The sequence below is a fragment of the Cololabis saira genome, chromosome 11, assembly GCF_033807715.1.
Source record: "Cololabis saira isolate AMF1-May2022 chromosome 11, fColSai1.1, whole genome shotgun sequence".
Classification (NCBI taxonomy): domain Eukaryota; kingdom Metazoa; phylum Chordata; class Actinopteri; order Beloniformes; family Belonidae; genus Cololabis; species Cololabis saira.
This window is the reverse complement of record NC_084597.1, coordinates 6,221,294-6,237,457: the sequence shown is the minus strand read 5'-3', so window position 1 is coordinate 6,237,457 and position 16,164 is coordinate 6,221,294. Positions and strand designations below refer to the sequence as shown.

Here is a 16,164-nt window from a genome sequence, read left to right as displayed (position 1 = left end):
CATGGGTCAGCCTATCTGATTTAGGCCTTGTCACCTGTTCGCTGACCATGAATTTTGGGTGCTGTGTTTTCAGGCTCTGAGGAATGAAAGGAGCGGCGTCCATATTGAGCTTTGTTTTTTCTTGTTCTTTGTTTAGGTAAGAATTCATTGCATTGGACCGGTCTGTTACAGTGGTTTTAGAACCAGATGAGCTTGCAGCCCTTAAAACAGTCACTTTAGCCAAGTGTGCAGCAATTTCTTCTTCCAACTTGAGCTTTTCTTTGCGTTTCTGTATTTGCTGTTCTTCCTCCTCCAGTGCATGCTTATCCTGTAGAAGTTTTTGCCGTGCCATTAATGCAGCTAGATCCGCTTCTGCCTTTATGCGAGCTGAGGAGGTGCCTGATATAGAGGACCTTTTGCCACTTCCAGAACTTTTTCCACTTGCAGCACTTTGTGCAGATCGTCTGCTTTGCACATTTGAAATGCTATCATTTGGTTTCACATCATCCATCCAGCCTGTATCCAGTGTTGCTGCCTGTGAGGCATCATCCATTTGAAAGTGACACACATCCTCTGTTGCTGCAACCAAGTCATCTTCAACAGGATCGGGAACATGTTCCTTTTCATCCAACCACTGAATCACATCATTCTTGAATTTACTGCTGTAATTTTCAATACTTGAGAACCAATCATTCTGTTTATCCTTTTCATCCTCAGGTAACAGTGGAATTATTGTTTGATGTAGGTTCACAGCAGTGTCAAGGAGCTGAGTGAGAGTTTGCAACTGGAATCTCAACTCTTGTGCATTTTTATTTTGTTTCATAAACTCTTTCATTGCAGGTATTAAGTCTTTTATTTTATTTACGTGTGTTTTACGTTCCTTTTGCAGACTTTCAATTTTATTTGCCAAGGCCTTTGCAGTAAGTTTGACATTTCGTTTAGCATTCATTGCTTCAGAGTCATTATTTCCGATTCTTTCATTTATTCCACTCATACTGTCTTTTTGAAGCTCAGCAACTCCGTGATTTGCGCAGTGAATCAACAATACACCCAGTAAAGTTTTCGGGTTTTTTTCCGTTTTTTTTTTCTCCACAGATCGTTTGGGTATATATTTTTTGTTGACAAGTTGTAGTGACTCCAAAACAAAAAAAAGGAAATCACTGAGAGGCTAAGTGAGGGAGCATGGTACTGCTGACGCGCTGCATAAACGACAAGCCATTTCCGTTTTGTAAAACCGTGTCCGCATTTATTCTCCTCCAAACGCTGAACAAACAGCAAAAAGCAAGGCAAGGCAAGGCAAGATGTTCACTCTTTCCGTCCGTATATTCAAACGGTAATCAAGCGGTATTCATGCGGTCAACAAAAAATACACTCTCCCTACTCACCCCCTCTCATGCAGCCGCCGCGGTGAACAGGTGAATATATGCCCATTCATTCAGATTACTACGCCTTGACCACACCCCCCTGTGACATGAGTGACAGGTGTCAAACTAACAGCTGATGCCAACATAAACATAAATATTTAACATATGGCGCCTACAATTACAGTTAAAGGTTGAGGGTTTGGGTTCCTCCTAAAATCAATGCACATGTCCTTGGTCTTTGTCACATTTAAATTTAAAAAGGAATCATCACACCAGTGGATAAAATCGTCCACCACTGGTCCAGGAACTGTGCCCTCCCCCTGCAGCAGACTCACTATGACTGTGTCATCAGCAAATTTAAGGACATGTCTGTTCAGGTGGGAGCTTCTGCAGTCATTGGTGTACAGGATGTATAAAATAGGTGAGAGGACACAGCCTTGTGGAGAACCAGTGGAGGAGAGGAGGACGTCGGACAGAGCACCATTCACTCTGACACACTGTTGTCTGTTTGTTAAAAAATCTAAAATCCAGCCAACAATACTGGGGCACAGATTAAAATTTGATAGCAATTTGGAGGCTAAAATGTGGGGCTGGATTGTGTTAAAAGCAGAGGTGAAGTCTAAGAACAATAGATGTGCATGGGTGGCAGGGCCTTCAAGGTGTTTAAAAACAAAATTTAAAAGGGTAAGAACTGCATCATCCACCCCTTTTTTCCTCCTATAGGCGAATTGTAGGGGGTCTAGGAAGTCCTCCACAGCCTCCACCAGCTCTTTTTTGATTATTTTTTCAAAGACTTTCATAACCAAAGAAGTTAAGGCTATGGGTCTGTAGTCGTTGACGGATTTTGGGGATTTAATTTTGGCCACAGGTACGACTATCGACCTTTTCCACAGTTCAGGGACAGTCTGCTGCTCTAAGGAGCACTTGAATATGTGGTGAAAGATAAAAGACAGCTGATCTGAACAGTGTCGAAGGAGGTGACCTGAGATATTATCAGGGCCTGGGCTTTTGTTAATTTTGGTTTTTCTAAATAACATCCTAACATCTTCAACAGTGAAATCAAGATTAAAAACAGGCAATATGGAAGTTGGGGGGGGGTGGGGGGGTTCCAGACCTTGCCTGATCAACACTTCCTCCAGAGACATCCATGTCAAACCTAAGATAAAAATGATTAAAATTATCAGCTAACTCCTTGTCTGAGTTAAAACCAGAGGTGGCAAATCCGGCTTCAGAAAGTAAAAGTCCTGCCATATATTTGTTCTGTCCATTCACTAAAACCAGGTGAGTTCACTAATTAGCTCATCTACCTGGCTGAAGAGCTGTGCTGATTAGAATCAGCTGGTTGAGTGAATGGACAGAACAAATACATGGTAGGACTTTTACTTTCTGAAGCCGGATTTGCCACCTCTGGTTAAAACCCTCCACTTTGACCATACTGTTCTTCAACTTTTTAGTGCCTGTCATGGTTGACATGCCATTCCAGACACTTTTTAAATCCTTACTGTTGAATCTCTTTTCAATTTTGTCTTTGTAATTGAGTTTAGCTTTTTTAATTTCTGCTCTAACTAGCCTTTTTGCTTCCCTGTTCTCCTCAGCATTTCCCTTTTTAAACAGATCATGTTTTCTCCTTATTATTTCCTTTAAGGACTTATTTATCCAAGGCTTATTGTTTGGATAGATTTTAGCCTGCCTTGTCGGGATGCAGGTCTCTTCACAGAAAGTTATATAATCACATACAGTAGAGGTTAATTTGTGTATGCCCATACTACTTGAAGAGCACTGGGGTCCATCCTGCTCAGTAAACACAGACCAGTCAGTACAGTCCAGGCACCCCTGCAAACACTGGATAGCATCTGGGGACCACACTTTCACAGTTTTAAATTTGGCAGCCTCCCTTTTCAACACTGTCTTGTAGACAGGCTCCAGCAGTATGATGTTGTGGTCTGCGGATCCAAGGGGGGGCAGGGTGGATGATCTAAAAGCGTCTTTGATTGACCCGTAGCAGAGATCAAGTGTCTTATTAAAACGAGTAGGACAGGTGACATACTGATAAAAATGGGTCAGGGTAGATCTCAATTTACACTGATTAAAATCCCCAAGAATAAAAACAGGAGCATCTGGGCACAGAGACTGCATTCTCTCCGTGGATTGTCTGATCACATGTGCTGCATTTTTGGTGTTAGCTTTGGGGTGTATGTAGACCACACTAATAAAAATTTGGGGAAATTCTCTGGGGAGGTAAAATGGACGTACTGACACAGAAAGCAGTTCAATGTCGGGGGTGCAAGTTCTTTCTCTGATGGTTATATTGTTGCACCATCTCCGGTTGACATAGAGACAGACTCCGCCTCCATGGGACTTCCCCGTGACGTCACTGTCTCTGTCCGTGCGTAAGGGAATCCCGAAGCCGTCAATGTGTAGGTCCGAGTCAGGGACGTTGTTTGACAGCCAGGTTTCAGTCAGCGCCAACACACAAGCGTTCCTGTACTGGTGGAGATGTGACACGTTGGCCTGAAGCTCATCCGTTTTGTTACGGAGGGATTGCACATTGCCCAGGATCATGGTTGGGAGCGGGAGGCGGTTCAGTTTCTGTCGCCGCAACCGTATGCGGAGTCCGCCCCTCTTGCCCCGCTTCCGTGTATTAGTTTGCTTATAGTTTCCATTGTGTCTGTAAATTGAATTACTCTCCAGATGTTGGACTAGAGAGTCCGGTAGAGAAACGGGGGAGTTGTATTGGAGCAGCGAGTCCTTAGTGTATTTTAGTCTGGTGGGAGGGTGCGGGTGTAGATTTTGACAGAAGTCATTGAAACCCAGTGAGATGGCAACTGTGGTCCACCAAACAAATGCCAGGAACAGCTCCATTTCCAGCTCTCACTCTCAGTCAGTGGTCCGATGCAGACGGCCAACTTAGTGACACAGCATCACGCCACAAGATCGGGGTATTTACACGAACAATACAGACGAAAAAGACTTAAAAAAACTCACGACGACAGCACGCTCACATTCACCCTCCTGCTGGTCGCTACACGAGCAGCGCCCCCCACACGAGCAGCGCCCCCCTTATTTATTCCTCACACATTCGCATAACTCCCAATTAATTTTTTTTATTGCACCGTTTATGTTCAGTCGCCAAATGTTCATCTGTGAGCTATTTGGATCTTATAAGGACTTTATACTTTCAATTTTATAAATGAATTTCATAATTTTAATGCCCAATGAATTTAATTTGTGTTTTTAAATAAGCTAATTGAGCTGAAAGAGTGAATGAAATCATATTTGACATATAAGACCACAAGCCTTCATGCTGCTTGTCATGTATGTTCATTGAAAGTAGCAACAAATAAATTCAGGTTGCTGGAATGTTGTTTTTGTCTCATGTTGCAGCTTGTTTTGGGGCTTGTTTATAGCCCAAAATGTTTGTTTTTATGACATCTATCTTGATGAGGACTTGTTTTTGACATCAGATTTGTCAGGTAATAAAACTGAGTTTTCACATCCCGTTCTGAAGTCAAAACTGTTTTAAAGACAAAATTTCTAATGACAGTTTGAGATCAGTCATCTCAAGTGGCTTCGGTAAACAGTTGTTTCACTGCAAACACCATGATAGAAAGCTATTAAATACAACTGAAAAAACTTTTGACAGGTCAACCGACAATAGGATCTAAGTCTCTTTCTTTCTTTACAGAAACGTAAAGGCAAACAGAGGCCCACAGGTTACCCCTGTGATCAGTGTGAGGAAGTCCTCACCACTTCATCATCCTTGAAGGGACATAAGAAGATTCACACTGGAGAGAAGCCGCACCTATGTGATCAGTGTGGAGCAGCTTTTGCCAGATTAGATAATTTAAGAGATCACCAACGTATTCACACTGGAGAGAAGCCGTACAGATGTGATCAGTGTGGGGCAGCTTTTACCACATCAGGTGCTTTAACTGGGCACTACCGTGTTCACACTGGAGAGAAGCCGTACAGATGTGATCAGTGTGGGGGAGCTTTTACCACATCAAGTGCTTTAACTACGCACCAACGCATTCATACTGGAGAGAAGCCGTACAGATGTGATCAGTGTGGGGCAGCTTTTACCAGCTCAGGGGATTTAACCACACACTACCGTGTTCACACTGGAGAGAAGCCATACAGATGTGATCAGTGTGGGGCAGCTTTTACCAGATCAGGTAATTTATCTACGCACTACCGTGTTCACACTGGAGAGAAGCCGTACAGATGTGAGCAGTGTGGGGCAGCTTTTACCTCATCAAGTGCTTTAACTACGCACCAACGCATTCATACTGGAGAGAAGCCGTACAGATGTGATCAGTGTGGGGCAGCTTTTACCAGCTCAGGTAATTTAACTACGCACTACCGTGTTCACACTGGAGAGAAGCCGTACAGATGTGAGCAGTGTGGGGCAGCTTTTACCTCATCAAGTGCTTTAACTAGGCACCAACGCATTCACACTGGAGAGAAGCCGTACAGATGTGAGCAGTGTGGGGCAGCTTTTGCCGTATCGAGTAATTTAAGAAAACACCAACGTGTTCACATTGAATAAAATGTGTTTATCTGGAAATAAGTTAATTGAAAATAAGTTCAGTTTTATGTTATTTTTTTTTTAAATAGTTCTGCTTCTGGTTGTAAATTAGTAAACGTGTTTATGTTTTTATCGTAATCTCATTGTTCTGTTATTCTGTTCTGAATAAAGTTATTTCTTTTTTGTTGATTTCAGTTTCTTGCTCAGTAACACCATTGTAAACAAACAGGAAGTCAATGTTAGAACAGTGTCCCACTGTAGTGCCTTGTTCATGTGATTTCATCAATATAGATGAATGATGGTTCTTGATTTAATTTTATCTGAGGGATGTAAGAACAAAGTGCTTTACTAATGACACCCTCTGCTTCTGAGACCAGCTGGTCAACTGTAAAAGTGAGTGAATGCTGTCATAGACCTAAGGCTGAATTATGGTTCCGCGTTAAATCAACGCAGAGCCTACGCCGTTGCGTACGCGGCTACGCAGGAGGCTCTCCGTAGCCTACGCCGTAGCCTGACGTGCACCTCCCAAAAAATGTAACTATGCGTCGAGGCGACGCAGAGCCAAAGCAGACCGAGAAGGCTGTGATTGGTTTGCTTGGTAGCAACGCATTTCCGATTTCGGTTCGTGAAGCAGTAGTGAACTTTCAACGCTCTTTTCTTTGTGTGTGTGTGATTTTTTTTTTTTGGGTTGTTTTGGTTTTTTGCACAATAGTTGTCCTTATCTCTTTGATCCACTGTGACCGGAGAGCAGTGTTGTGCAAGTTCATACTTTTCATGAACTAGTTCAAAGTTCAGTTCACATAGTTTAAAAATGAACAGTTCACGTTCATAGTTCACCATTTTCACTTTGAACTAAGTTCAAATTGATTTAATTTCAATATTTCTAGGTGAGGAGTATGAATGAAACGCAAGACTGTCCTAAAAACTGTTGTAGTGGTCTTCAACCCTGGTCCTCAGGTGCCCTGTCCTGCATCTTTTAGATTTTTCCTTGCTCCAGCACCTTGATACAAAGGACTGTCATTAACAGACTTGTGCAGACCTGGATGACAAGCTGATGATGACCATTAATTAGAATCAGGTGTGATGATGCAAGGAAACATCTAAAACATGCAGGACAGGGGTCCCGAGGACCAGGGTTGGAGACCACTGCTGTATACGATCATGTATTGTCCTAGTGGCTTTTCAGCTTTACTCAGAGGCTGTAAATCTCCAACATTGTAGTCCATTATTAATGTGTCTACCTGTTGCAGGTAAATCAACCCCCTGAAGGTGCAGCAGTATTTGGGACTGGGGTTGTTTGGGGCTGTTGGGTCTTCTTGGCCTTTCCTGATTACTTCTTTTGATTTTCAAGGACTTGCAGATATTTTCTCACACTGGACAGATGCTTTGACTCCACATGACGTTTTGAATTTAGTAGGCAGACGTTCGGACTTGTTTTCTCAGCGCAGGTGGACATAATTTGCTTAGAAAGGTTAGATTTTTACCTTCGGACTCTTTGGGAGACAATGTGTAAAATTCCCGCAAATAATAAGCAGAGGCGTCATCTGACGCTGCGTCTGCAACGTCTCTCTCTTCACTGTTCATGTAAAGACTGCACCGAGCTCGGGCCGCTGTTGTTATGCTAGTGTGCACTGCATTGTGGGTAATGTAGTGTGAAGTCGTCGTCTCGTCGAGTATTTTAAATGTGCGCGCCACCCGCTGGTGAAATGAGAAGGATTATTCCGTAATAATTGGACCTAAATACGGAAGCTGAAACTCACATAATCTGAACAGTTAAAATTCCAGTTCTTGATTTGCAGAATTAACAATTTCACGTTCTAGTTCTTTATTTGCAAATACGTTCAGTTCAACGTTCTCACAGAAATGAACGTGTTCAATGAACGCGTTCATGCACAACAGGAAGCTAAACAAAGTATCAACTAGCGCTCTTGGGGGGTATTGCACTTAACGTCCTTTTAACGCCGACAATTTTTTTAACGCACGATTAACGTGCAGGATAAAAAAAAAAGTGCATTATATAACTTCTGGCGCTTGACGGCACCCGTAGTTTGAGGAAAAGTATGGTGAACTGAAAGATGGAGAATGAAAAGGGACTTTTGAACGGCTAGTTCACTTTCAAAAAAATGCCCAGATGGTTCGCTGGACAAGACTGAAGTTATTTGCATGTCGATTTGAAATGAATTACCATCGAAGTACGTCGAGTCTCAAAATACCATTTGCAGCCAAACACACGAGCGATGCAGAGAGCGCAGCGCAGCCGCCCCCCCGTCCCCCGTCAAAAGCAGACAACGCTGGATAGATGAGAGGGAAGAAGGCTAGTTCCTCACCTGAATACATGGGAAGAATCTGAAGTTAACTAATTATAGCCCAACTGCACTTTATAGGTTTAGTTACACTCGCTGCTGTTACATGTACACTTTATTTTTTTGTGATTTATTTTTTGTATCACCCTGTTTTGATCCCACTTAGGAGAAGGGGATATTTTTTGAACCTTTTATTTTCCTCCGAGTTTAGACATAATTACATGGAATTTTTTTTTTTTTTTTAACTTTATTCAAAAGACAATCACAAATCAAAACATTTTCGAACAATCCTTGACAGAGGGCTTTTCAGTCACATTTTTTAAAGATAGCACTTAACTGATTATACATTTAAATACTCCTTCACTGGTGTCCATCTTTGCAGGAACAAGTCCATTCTCATCTGCAGCTTAGCTGTCATGTGCTCCATAACATAGATTTGTTTCAGTCTCATCTTCCACTGAGTTCTTGTTGGTGGGAGTGTCTTCTTCCAATTCACAGTTACAGTCTTTCTTGCAACCATCAAGAGTATACGTAATATATATCTCTTGTCCCTGCTTGTTACATTGTCCGGGAATACTCCCAGTACAAATAGCAGAGGATCCATAGGAATTACAATGTTCAGTATATTATCAATCTCCTCCTTCACATCTCGCCAAAACCTTTCCAGTACTGGACAGTCCCAGAAGACATGTGAATGATCACCGACCAACCCACAGTTCCTCCAGCATAGTGGAGACACTGAATCTTTATAAAATGTCGAAAGTACTAGTGGGGTCCTAAAAAATCTGACTTTTGTTTTCCATTCGAATTCTTTCCACAGGTTACTGTTAATACCTGAATGGCAATTCAAAAACATGTCCTCCCAGACCCCATCCTCTATTATCACATTCATCTCAAGCTCCCATTTCTCCTTTACATCAAGTGTATTATCAGACATATCATGTGATATATTACCATAAATATGTGGGAGATGATTCTTGGTTGGTAGGCATTTCTCAATTACCATAATAAAATAATTTTCCACATTTGTGGGGTCTCTTCTAATCTTGTCCCACTCTGTGTGAGACTGGATGTAATGTCTCAGTTGCAAATATCGAAAAAAATCTTTTGGTGGTAGCGCAAACTGAGTCTGCAACTGAGAAAAGGGTTTGAATTCATTTCCTTCAAATAGTTGGTTAATTGTTTTCAGGCCATTACAGCCCCAGCGTTTGAATCCACTATCCCACACTGAAGGTAAAAAGTATATGTTTCCTGCCAATGGCATAGCTCTTGACAGAGAAACTGCCCCACCTAGTCTCTTCCTGACAGCATCCCATACCCGCAGAATATGTCTAATCCATATATTGTCTATCTTGAGCTTGTTCTGCAAATTTTTACTCAAAAAGGGTAAGGCTCTCAGGTCAATCCCCTGCACTGAGTTCTGCTCTATTTGAATCCACCTGATGTCTTGGTTATTGTATATCCACTGGGTTATGGCAGTAAATTGGCTTGCCCAATAATAGTGTTTAAAATTAGGTAGTGACAAACCCCCCTTGTCCTTTGATGAGCACAGCACTTTTAATCTTACTCTGGGTCTTTTATTTTGCCAGATGAACCTGGAGATGAGCTTGTCCAATAGGGTGAAAGTAGACATGGGTACCCAAATGGGTAAAGACTGAAACAAATATAGGAGCCTTGGCAATATATTAATTTTCACTGTTTCTATTCTGCCAAATAGGGAGAGTGGGAGAACATCCCACCTTGCTAAATCTTCTTTTACTTGTTTTAATAATTTATCATAATTCAATTTAAATAATTCTGAGGGAATGGGAGTAAGTGTAATACCCAGGTACCGAAACCCTTGCTGGGAATGTCGAAATGTCACTGTATTATTTAGTTGGGGGGGCCAGGACCCAGAAATCATCATCGCCTCAGACTTACTCTCATTGACTTTGTAGCCGGAGATTGAACCATATGTATGCAGACATTCCATGAGCGGAGGAACCGAAGATAGGGGATCTTGCAAGAGTAACAAAATGTCATCCGCAAATAATTCTATTTTGTATTCATTCCCTCTTTCGTCTAATAAGCCCTGTATTTTTGGATTCTGCCTTATGGCTTCTGCCAGAGGTTCAATACTCAGAGCAAACAAAACTGGTGACAGAGCGTCTCCCTGTCTTGTCCCACGTTTGAGCTTAAAAAATTTTGAGCAATATCCATTAGCTCTCACTCTGGATCTTGGATCCTGATAAAATAGTTTGATCCATTTCACAAACTCGTCTCCGAAGCCCATGCTCAGCAGCGTCTGCATCAAATACACCCAGCCTACTCTGTCAAACGCTTTTTCAGCATCCAGGCTAAGGAACATAGATGTTTGTCTTTTAGATATAGCTATTGACTGTAGATTTAATGCTGCTCTAATATTGTTAGAGCCCTGGCGGCCACCTATAAATCCAGTTTGATCTGGCTTCACAAGCTTTTTAATATATTTCTGTATTCTACTGGCTAGTATGCTGGTCAATATTTTCAGATCCACACATAAAAGACTTATAGGTCGGTATCCTGCACAGAGGGTAGCATCCTTTCCCTCTTTCTTAATCACTGTTATTACTGCCTCTGACCATGTTTTAGGTGAGTCTCCTGTTTCCCGTGCATAATTAAACATTTTACATAATAGTGGAGTGAGTTCATGTACGAACGTCTTGTAGTACTCCCCAGAAAAGCCATCTACTCCTGGGGACTTGTTATTCTTCCGTCTAGCTATAGTGTCTTTTATTTCTATCTCTGTTATGGGCCTAGCTAGTTTGGCTGCCTCCTCTACTGATAGTTTTGTCAAGTTGAGTGGTTTTATAAATTCTTGTATCTTTTCGGTCTTATTTTCTAGGTTTTGGGACTCATAAAGGGTTGTATAATATGAAGCAAAGGCATCTGCAATCTCATTTGGTTGTGATACTATTTGTTTGGTTGTGGGATGTCTAATTTTGGGGACCACTCGATTTGATTGAGCCTTTCGCAGCTGAAAAGCCAGGAGCCTACTTGCTCTATTGCCCATTTCGTAGTATTTTCTGTTTGCAAATCTGAACGCCCCCTCTGCTTTATAGGTAAGTATCATGTCCAAGTCTTGTTTGGCTTCTTCGAGTAATTTAAGTGTCTTTTTGTCCCTATTCTGTTTATGTTCTTCTTGTAATTTGCCTATTTTTAGCTCAAGGTCATGTTGTTCCCTTAACCTCTGTTTCTTTAACCTTGAAGATATGGCTATTATCTTCCCTCTCATTACCACTTTTGCTCCCTCCCACAATATAGAGGGAGAAACACTACCATTGTCATTCAGCGAGAAATAGTCCATCAAGTCCTTTTGTATTTCCTGTCGAAGCACTGTGTCTGTCAGCAGTGACACGTTCAGTCTCCAATATTTAAAGCAATCATCTGGTCCCAGACATAATTCTAATGTAACTGGACCATGATCTGAAATCGTGCTCGGTTCAATTTTACTATCCTTGACTCTATATAAATCTTTTTTTGAAATGAAAAACATGTCTAGTCTAGAATAGCTTCCATGAACCTGAGACATGAATGTATAATCTTTTTCTCTTGGATGATGGAATCTCCAAACATCCGATAGCCCCAGTTCTTCAATCATTCCCTGCAGTGTTACACTTTTCTTCGTCCTCGGTCCATTATCCATGGGCAATCTGTCCAGCCTCCTGTCCATAATACAATTAAAATCTCCCCCTATCAGAATCATTCCTCTACTCTTTTCAGCCAGAAGTGAAGCAATGTTCTTAAAAAAAATTGGAGAGTCTTCATTGGGAGCATACACATTCAATATAGTCACTTTCACATCTCCTACTGTACCAACAATCATCACATACCTGCCTTCATCATCCTGAAACACTTCTTCATTATGGTAGTATACTGTTTTACTAATGAGAATCAGAGGTGGCAAATCCGGCTTCAGAAAGTAAAAGTCCTGCCATATATTTGTTCTGTCCATTCACTAAAACCAGGTGAGTTCACTAATTAGCTCATCTACCTGGCTGAAGAGCTGTGCTGATTAGAATCAGCTGGTTGAGTGAATGGACAGAACAAATACATGGTAGGACTTTTACTTTCTGAAGCCGGATTTGCCACCTCTGATGAGAATAGAGACCCCCCTTTTCTTTCCATTCTTACAAGCAGCGCTGTACACCTGATCCACCCACTCACGCTTTAGCTTTAAATGCTCCTTCTCAGTCAAATGTGTTTCTTGGACTAGTGCTATAGAGCATCTCAGACTCTTTAATTGGTTATAGAGCTTTTTCCTCTTAATGGGATTATTAATCCCATTTATATTATAATTTACACATTTTAAAATTACCATGTTTTTACCAGTAGTATTTGTTTTCTATCCATATCTTTATCTGCAAGAGTACTCAAAACCAGCAAGATATTATGTATTTGCCTCTTCATTACCATTAGTATGCCCAGAACATCTGTCAAGGTAGAACCAAAATAAATCAAAATATGCAAAACAAAAATGAGAACTTCCAAATTGCCAAATGGTCCCAACAGGGCCAGCTCCCAGTTGTAACAGGGCAGAGATACGTGACGAAGTATCTCTGGGAAGTAAAGGCAAAGTGCCAGTGTGGCCATTGTTACAAAGAACAGGCCACTGGGTGAGTGTGTTTCACTCATGGGATAAACTAAACACGAACTTTCAACCCGTCTATGATCTCAAAAACGTTGATTATAAACAACTCTCATTAATTATATATCACTTACAACTATGTCAAACCTTTTTTTCTTTCTTTTTTTCTCTTTTTTTTTTTTTTTTTACAACAGTCAGTGCTCGGAGTATACAGAGCATCATGTTATGTAACTCCAATAGTATCCTTATGCTGTTTATTGTCCAGTCTGTATTACCATTCACGATCCTCAGTTGGATGTCTCCTTACAGAGTGCGCTGTAGTCCCGGAGTGAGAGCGAGGCTTCCCCTCTGCGCGCACCTCTCGTCTGCGACCACGTCCCCTCCCGCAGCTCCTTCTCCAGCCTCTCTCGCTCGTCCACCCGCACCTCGATTCCCAGCTCCTTCAGCGTCGGGGCCGCATCAATCAGCGTTGAGAACGACTTCTCCCCAGTATCCAAACTTATCCTCAGTTGTGCAGGATATGGGCATTTTGCCCGGATTCCCTTCATCTTCAGCTGTTTAATAACATAGCGGACCCGGGCTCTTTTCCTTTGTAGATCCGGGGAGTAATCATGATCAAAGTAGATGGGATTATTTTGAAACATCGACCGTTTCTGGCCCCATGCCAGGCGCAACACAGTTTCTTTAGTTGTAAAATCGAGAAATCTCACAATTATAGACCTGGGAGGGGCCTTAGGATCGGAGGGTTTGGGGACAGGTGCTCTGTGCGCCCGTTCAATCTTCAGCTCAGCCGCCGGCGGCTCCCGGAGCGCTCTGCAAATTAAGTCCTTCACAAACCCGATCATATCCCGACCCTCGCTGTCCTCCGGCACCTGGTAGATCCTCAAATTGTTGCGTCTGAGCCGGTTTTGGAGGTCCTCACATCTGGCTGTGAGGTCCATGTCACGGTGCAGCAGGTACCGGAGCGCTCTCCCATGTCTCATCCCCACATCCTCCGCCTCCCCGATTCTCTTCTCCGCTTCATTCAGCCGCCCCTCGTGGTTCTTAATTTGGTCTTTTAAATCCTCTACCGACAGCTCCAGCCTATCTAGAGAGGTTTTGGTTTGGCTGTGTCCATCTTGGTTTTCACGTCTTATTTTCTTCAGTTCACCTAGTATGTCAGAGAGCTCCATTCCCTCGCAGGAGCCGCTGCTGACTTTAGCGCGGCTAGCCGGCGGAGTTACTGATCTCCTTTTCTCCACCTCTGCTCTAGTAGTTTCCCGTCTACTTGAGATTTTACCTTGCTTGCTTGTGGAGCTCATCTTCCACAGCCAATTTATGTAGAAAGAGTCGAGTTATAAGATCAATTTGAAACTTTTAGACGGGAGCCTCGTGTTCAGGTTGTTATCTCCATCATGACGTCACCGGAAGTCCCCAATTACATGGAAAATTTAACTGACCAATGCACTTCTTGTACAAGGTTTGTGATGCATATGGTTCATTGTTTTAAATTGAGCTGCTTAAAAAAAGAAGGAATCTTAAGTTAGTCTTTACAAGTGTAAAGTTGGGGACTACATTGTGTTTGTATTCATGAAGGAATGTTACATTCAGGTCAAAAGCTTTTTTTGTGGAAAGTTGAAAAAACATTGGCATAAAGCAGCATATTTGCCCTTTCTCATGTTGTTAACAGTATTAAAAACATTTAAAAAATACTTGAAGGTAATTTAGAAACGCAAAAAATGTGTGAATAAATGTGCGATTAATATGCGAATAATCGCGAGTTAACTATGGACAACATGCGATTTAAAAAAATAATCATTTGACAGCCCTAGTATGTAATAATCAAAGCATTATTTAATAGTATTTGAATTATGCATATACACAAACATACACAGCCACACACACATATACACACACACACACACACACACACACACACACACACACACACACACACACACACACACACACACACGCATGATCATATACATACACACACACACACACACATAGACATACACACTGGCTTGTTCACCTGCATGCTGGCTCTCTAGTTTTTGGGGTTAGGTAGCGGTAGCTTAGCTCAGACTGCGATCAGATCTCAAGATTTGGGTCGATTGCTGTTCGTGTTTTGGTCGGCTCCGTGCCGGTTTCGTGTTTTGTTTGTGGTTTTTTGTTGCAGATTTCCAGTGATTGACGTGTGTTTCCGTGTGTTCCTGCTTCCTGGATTGGCAGTGGATGTCGTCAAAGAGCAAAGAGTCAATCAAAACCTTTTACAAATTTTTGAGGGGAATAAAAGTGTTATTTAGTTAATAATCTCTGTGAATGAAGAATACCAAAACCTCCGATGTCTTTAGGAGGTTTATTGTTATTTCTCCACAGGAAACAAGTGTCGCCAGGTTGTTGATACGCCCGCTCCACTTAGTAAGGAGAGAAGTTTGTTTTTAAACAAGAAAGTATTGATTGGATGACTGATTGGTTTATAAGTTTTGATTTTCCAATAACTTATATGGTTGGTGTTTTGGGGATGTGGGGGGAAACCGGAGCGTCCCGGAGGAAACCCACGCAACATGAGGAGAAAACCTGAGTCCAACCAGAAACAGAGCCACGGATGGACGGAGCCACGGGTGGACGAGCTTCTGTGGGGATGCTGATCTCTGAAACCTCCATGCTGCCCCTGTTTTATTATGATTATTAGGGCCCGAGCACTGACAGTGCGAAGGCCCTATTGTATCTGTAGGAATCCCTCGCTGGCGTTGGGTTTTGGGGGTTAGATAGGCCATCCTCGCTCAGTGGCGTCCGTCCATTTCCTCCCTCCGGTAGCGCTAGTAAAACCAACCGTCAAACTCACACAGACATGGCTGACCAACTAACAGAAGAGCAGATTGCTGAATTCAAGGAGGCCTTCTACCTGTTTGATAAAGATGGAGATGGTACCATCACCACCAAAGAACTGGGCACCGTCATGAGGTCACTAGGTCAAAACCCAACTGAGGCTGAACTCCAGGACATGATAAACGAGGTGGACGCTGATGGCAACGGTACCATTGACTTCCCCGAGTTCCTTACAATGATGGCAAGGAAGATGAAGGACACGGACAGTGAGGAGGAGATCAGGGAGGCGTTCAGAGTCTTCAATAAGGACGGTCATGGGCGTCAGCAGCTTTTGTAATGTGGGGGGGACACTTTTTGTGCGGGGGGTCCTCCCCCAGAAAATCTTGAAAATAGTAGATTCAATTTCCCGCATTCTGGTGCATTTTACACCCAAAATAATTTCCCTCTCTCTTTGTTTTTCCTTGGAGCTGGCATGGTCTGCAATTACTGACTACTATTATGTTTTGGTTTAATTCATAGAGGACTGACACTGACACCTTTTTTGGCACTTTTTAGGCACTTTATTAAATG

General features: G+C 42.3%; 1 protein-coding gene across 1 annotated transcript; it reads left to right on the top strand.

Moving 5' to 3' along the window:
* Positions 1 to 15,543: 15,543 nt before the first annotated feature.
* LOC133454854 (calmodulin-alpha-like) lies at positions 15,544 to 15,931 on the top strand. The gene has a single exon (XM_061733576.1). The coding sequence runs from the start codon at positions 15,617 to 15,619 to the stop codon at positions 15,929 to 15,931; it is 315 nt and encodes a 104-aa protein (XP_061589560.1). The 5' UTR covers positions 15,544 to 15,616.
* The last annotated feature ends 233 nt before the right edge of the window (positions 15,932 to 16,164 follow it).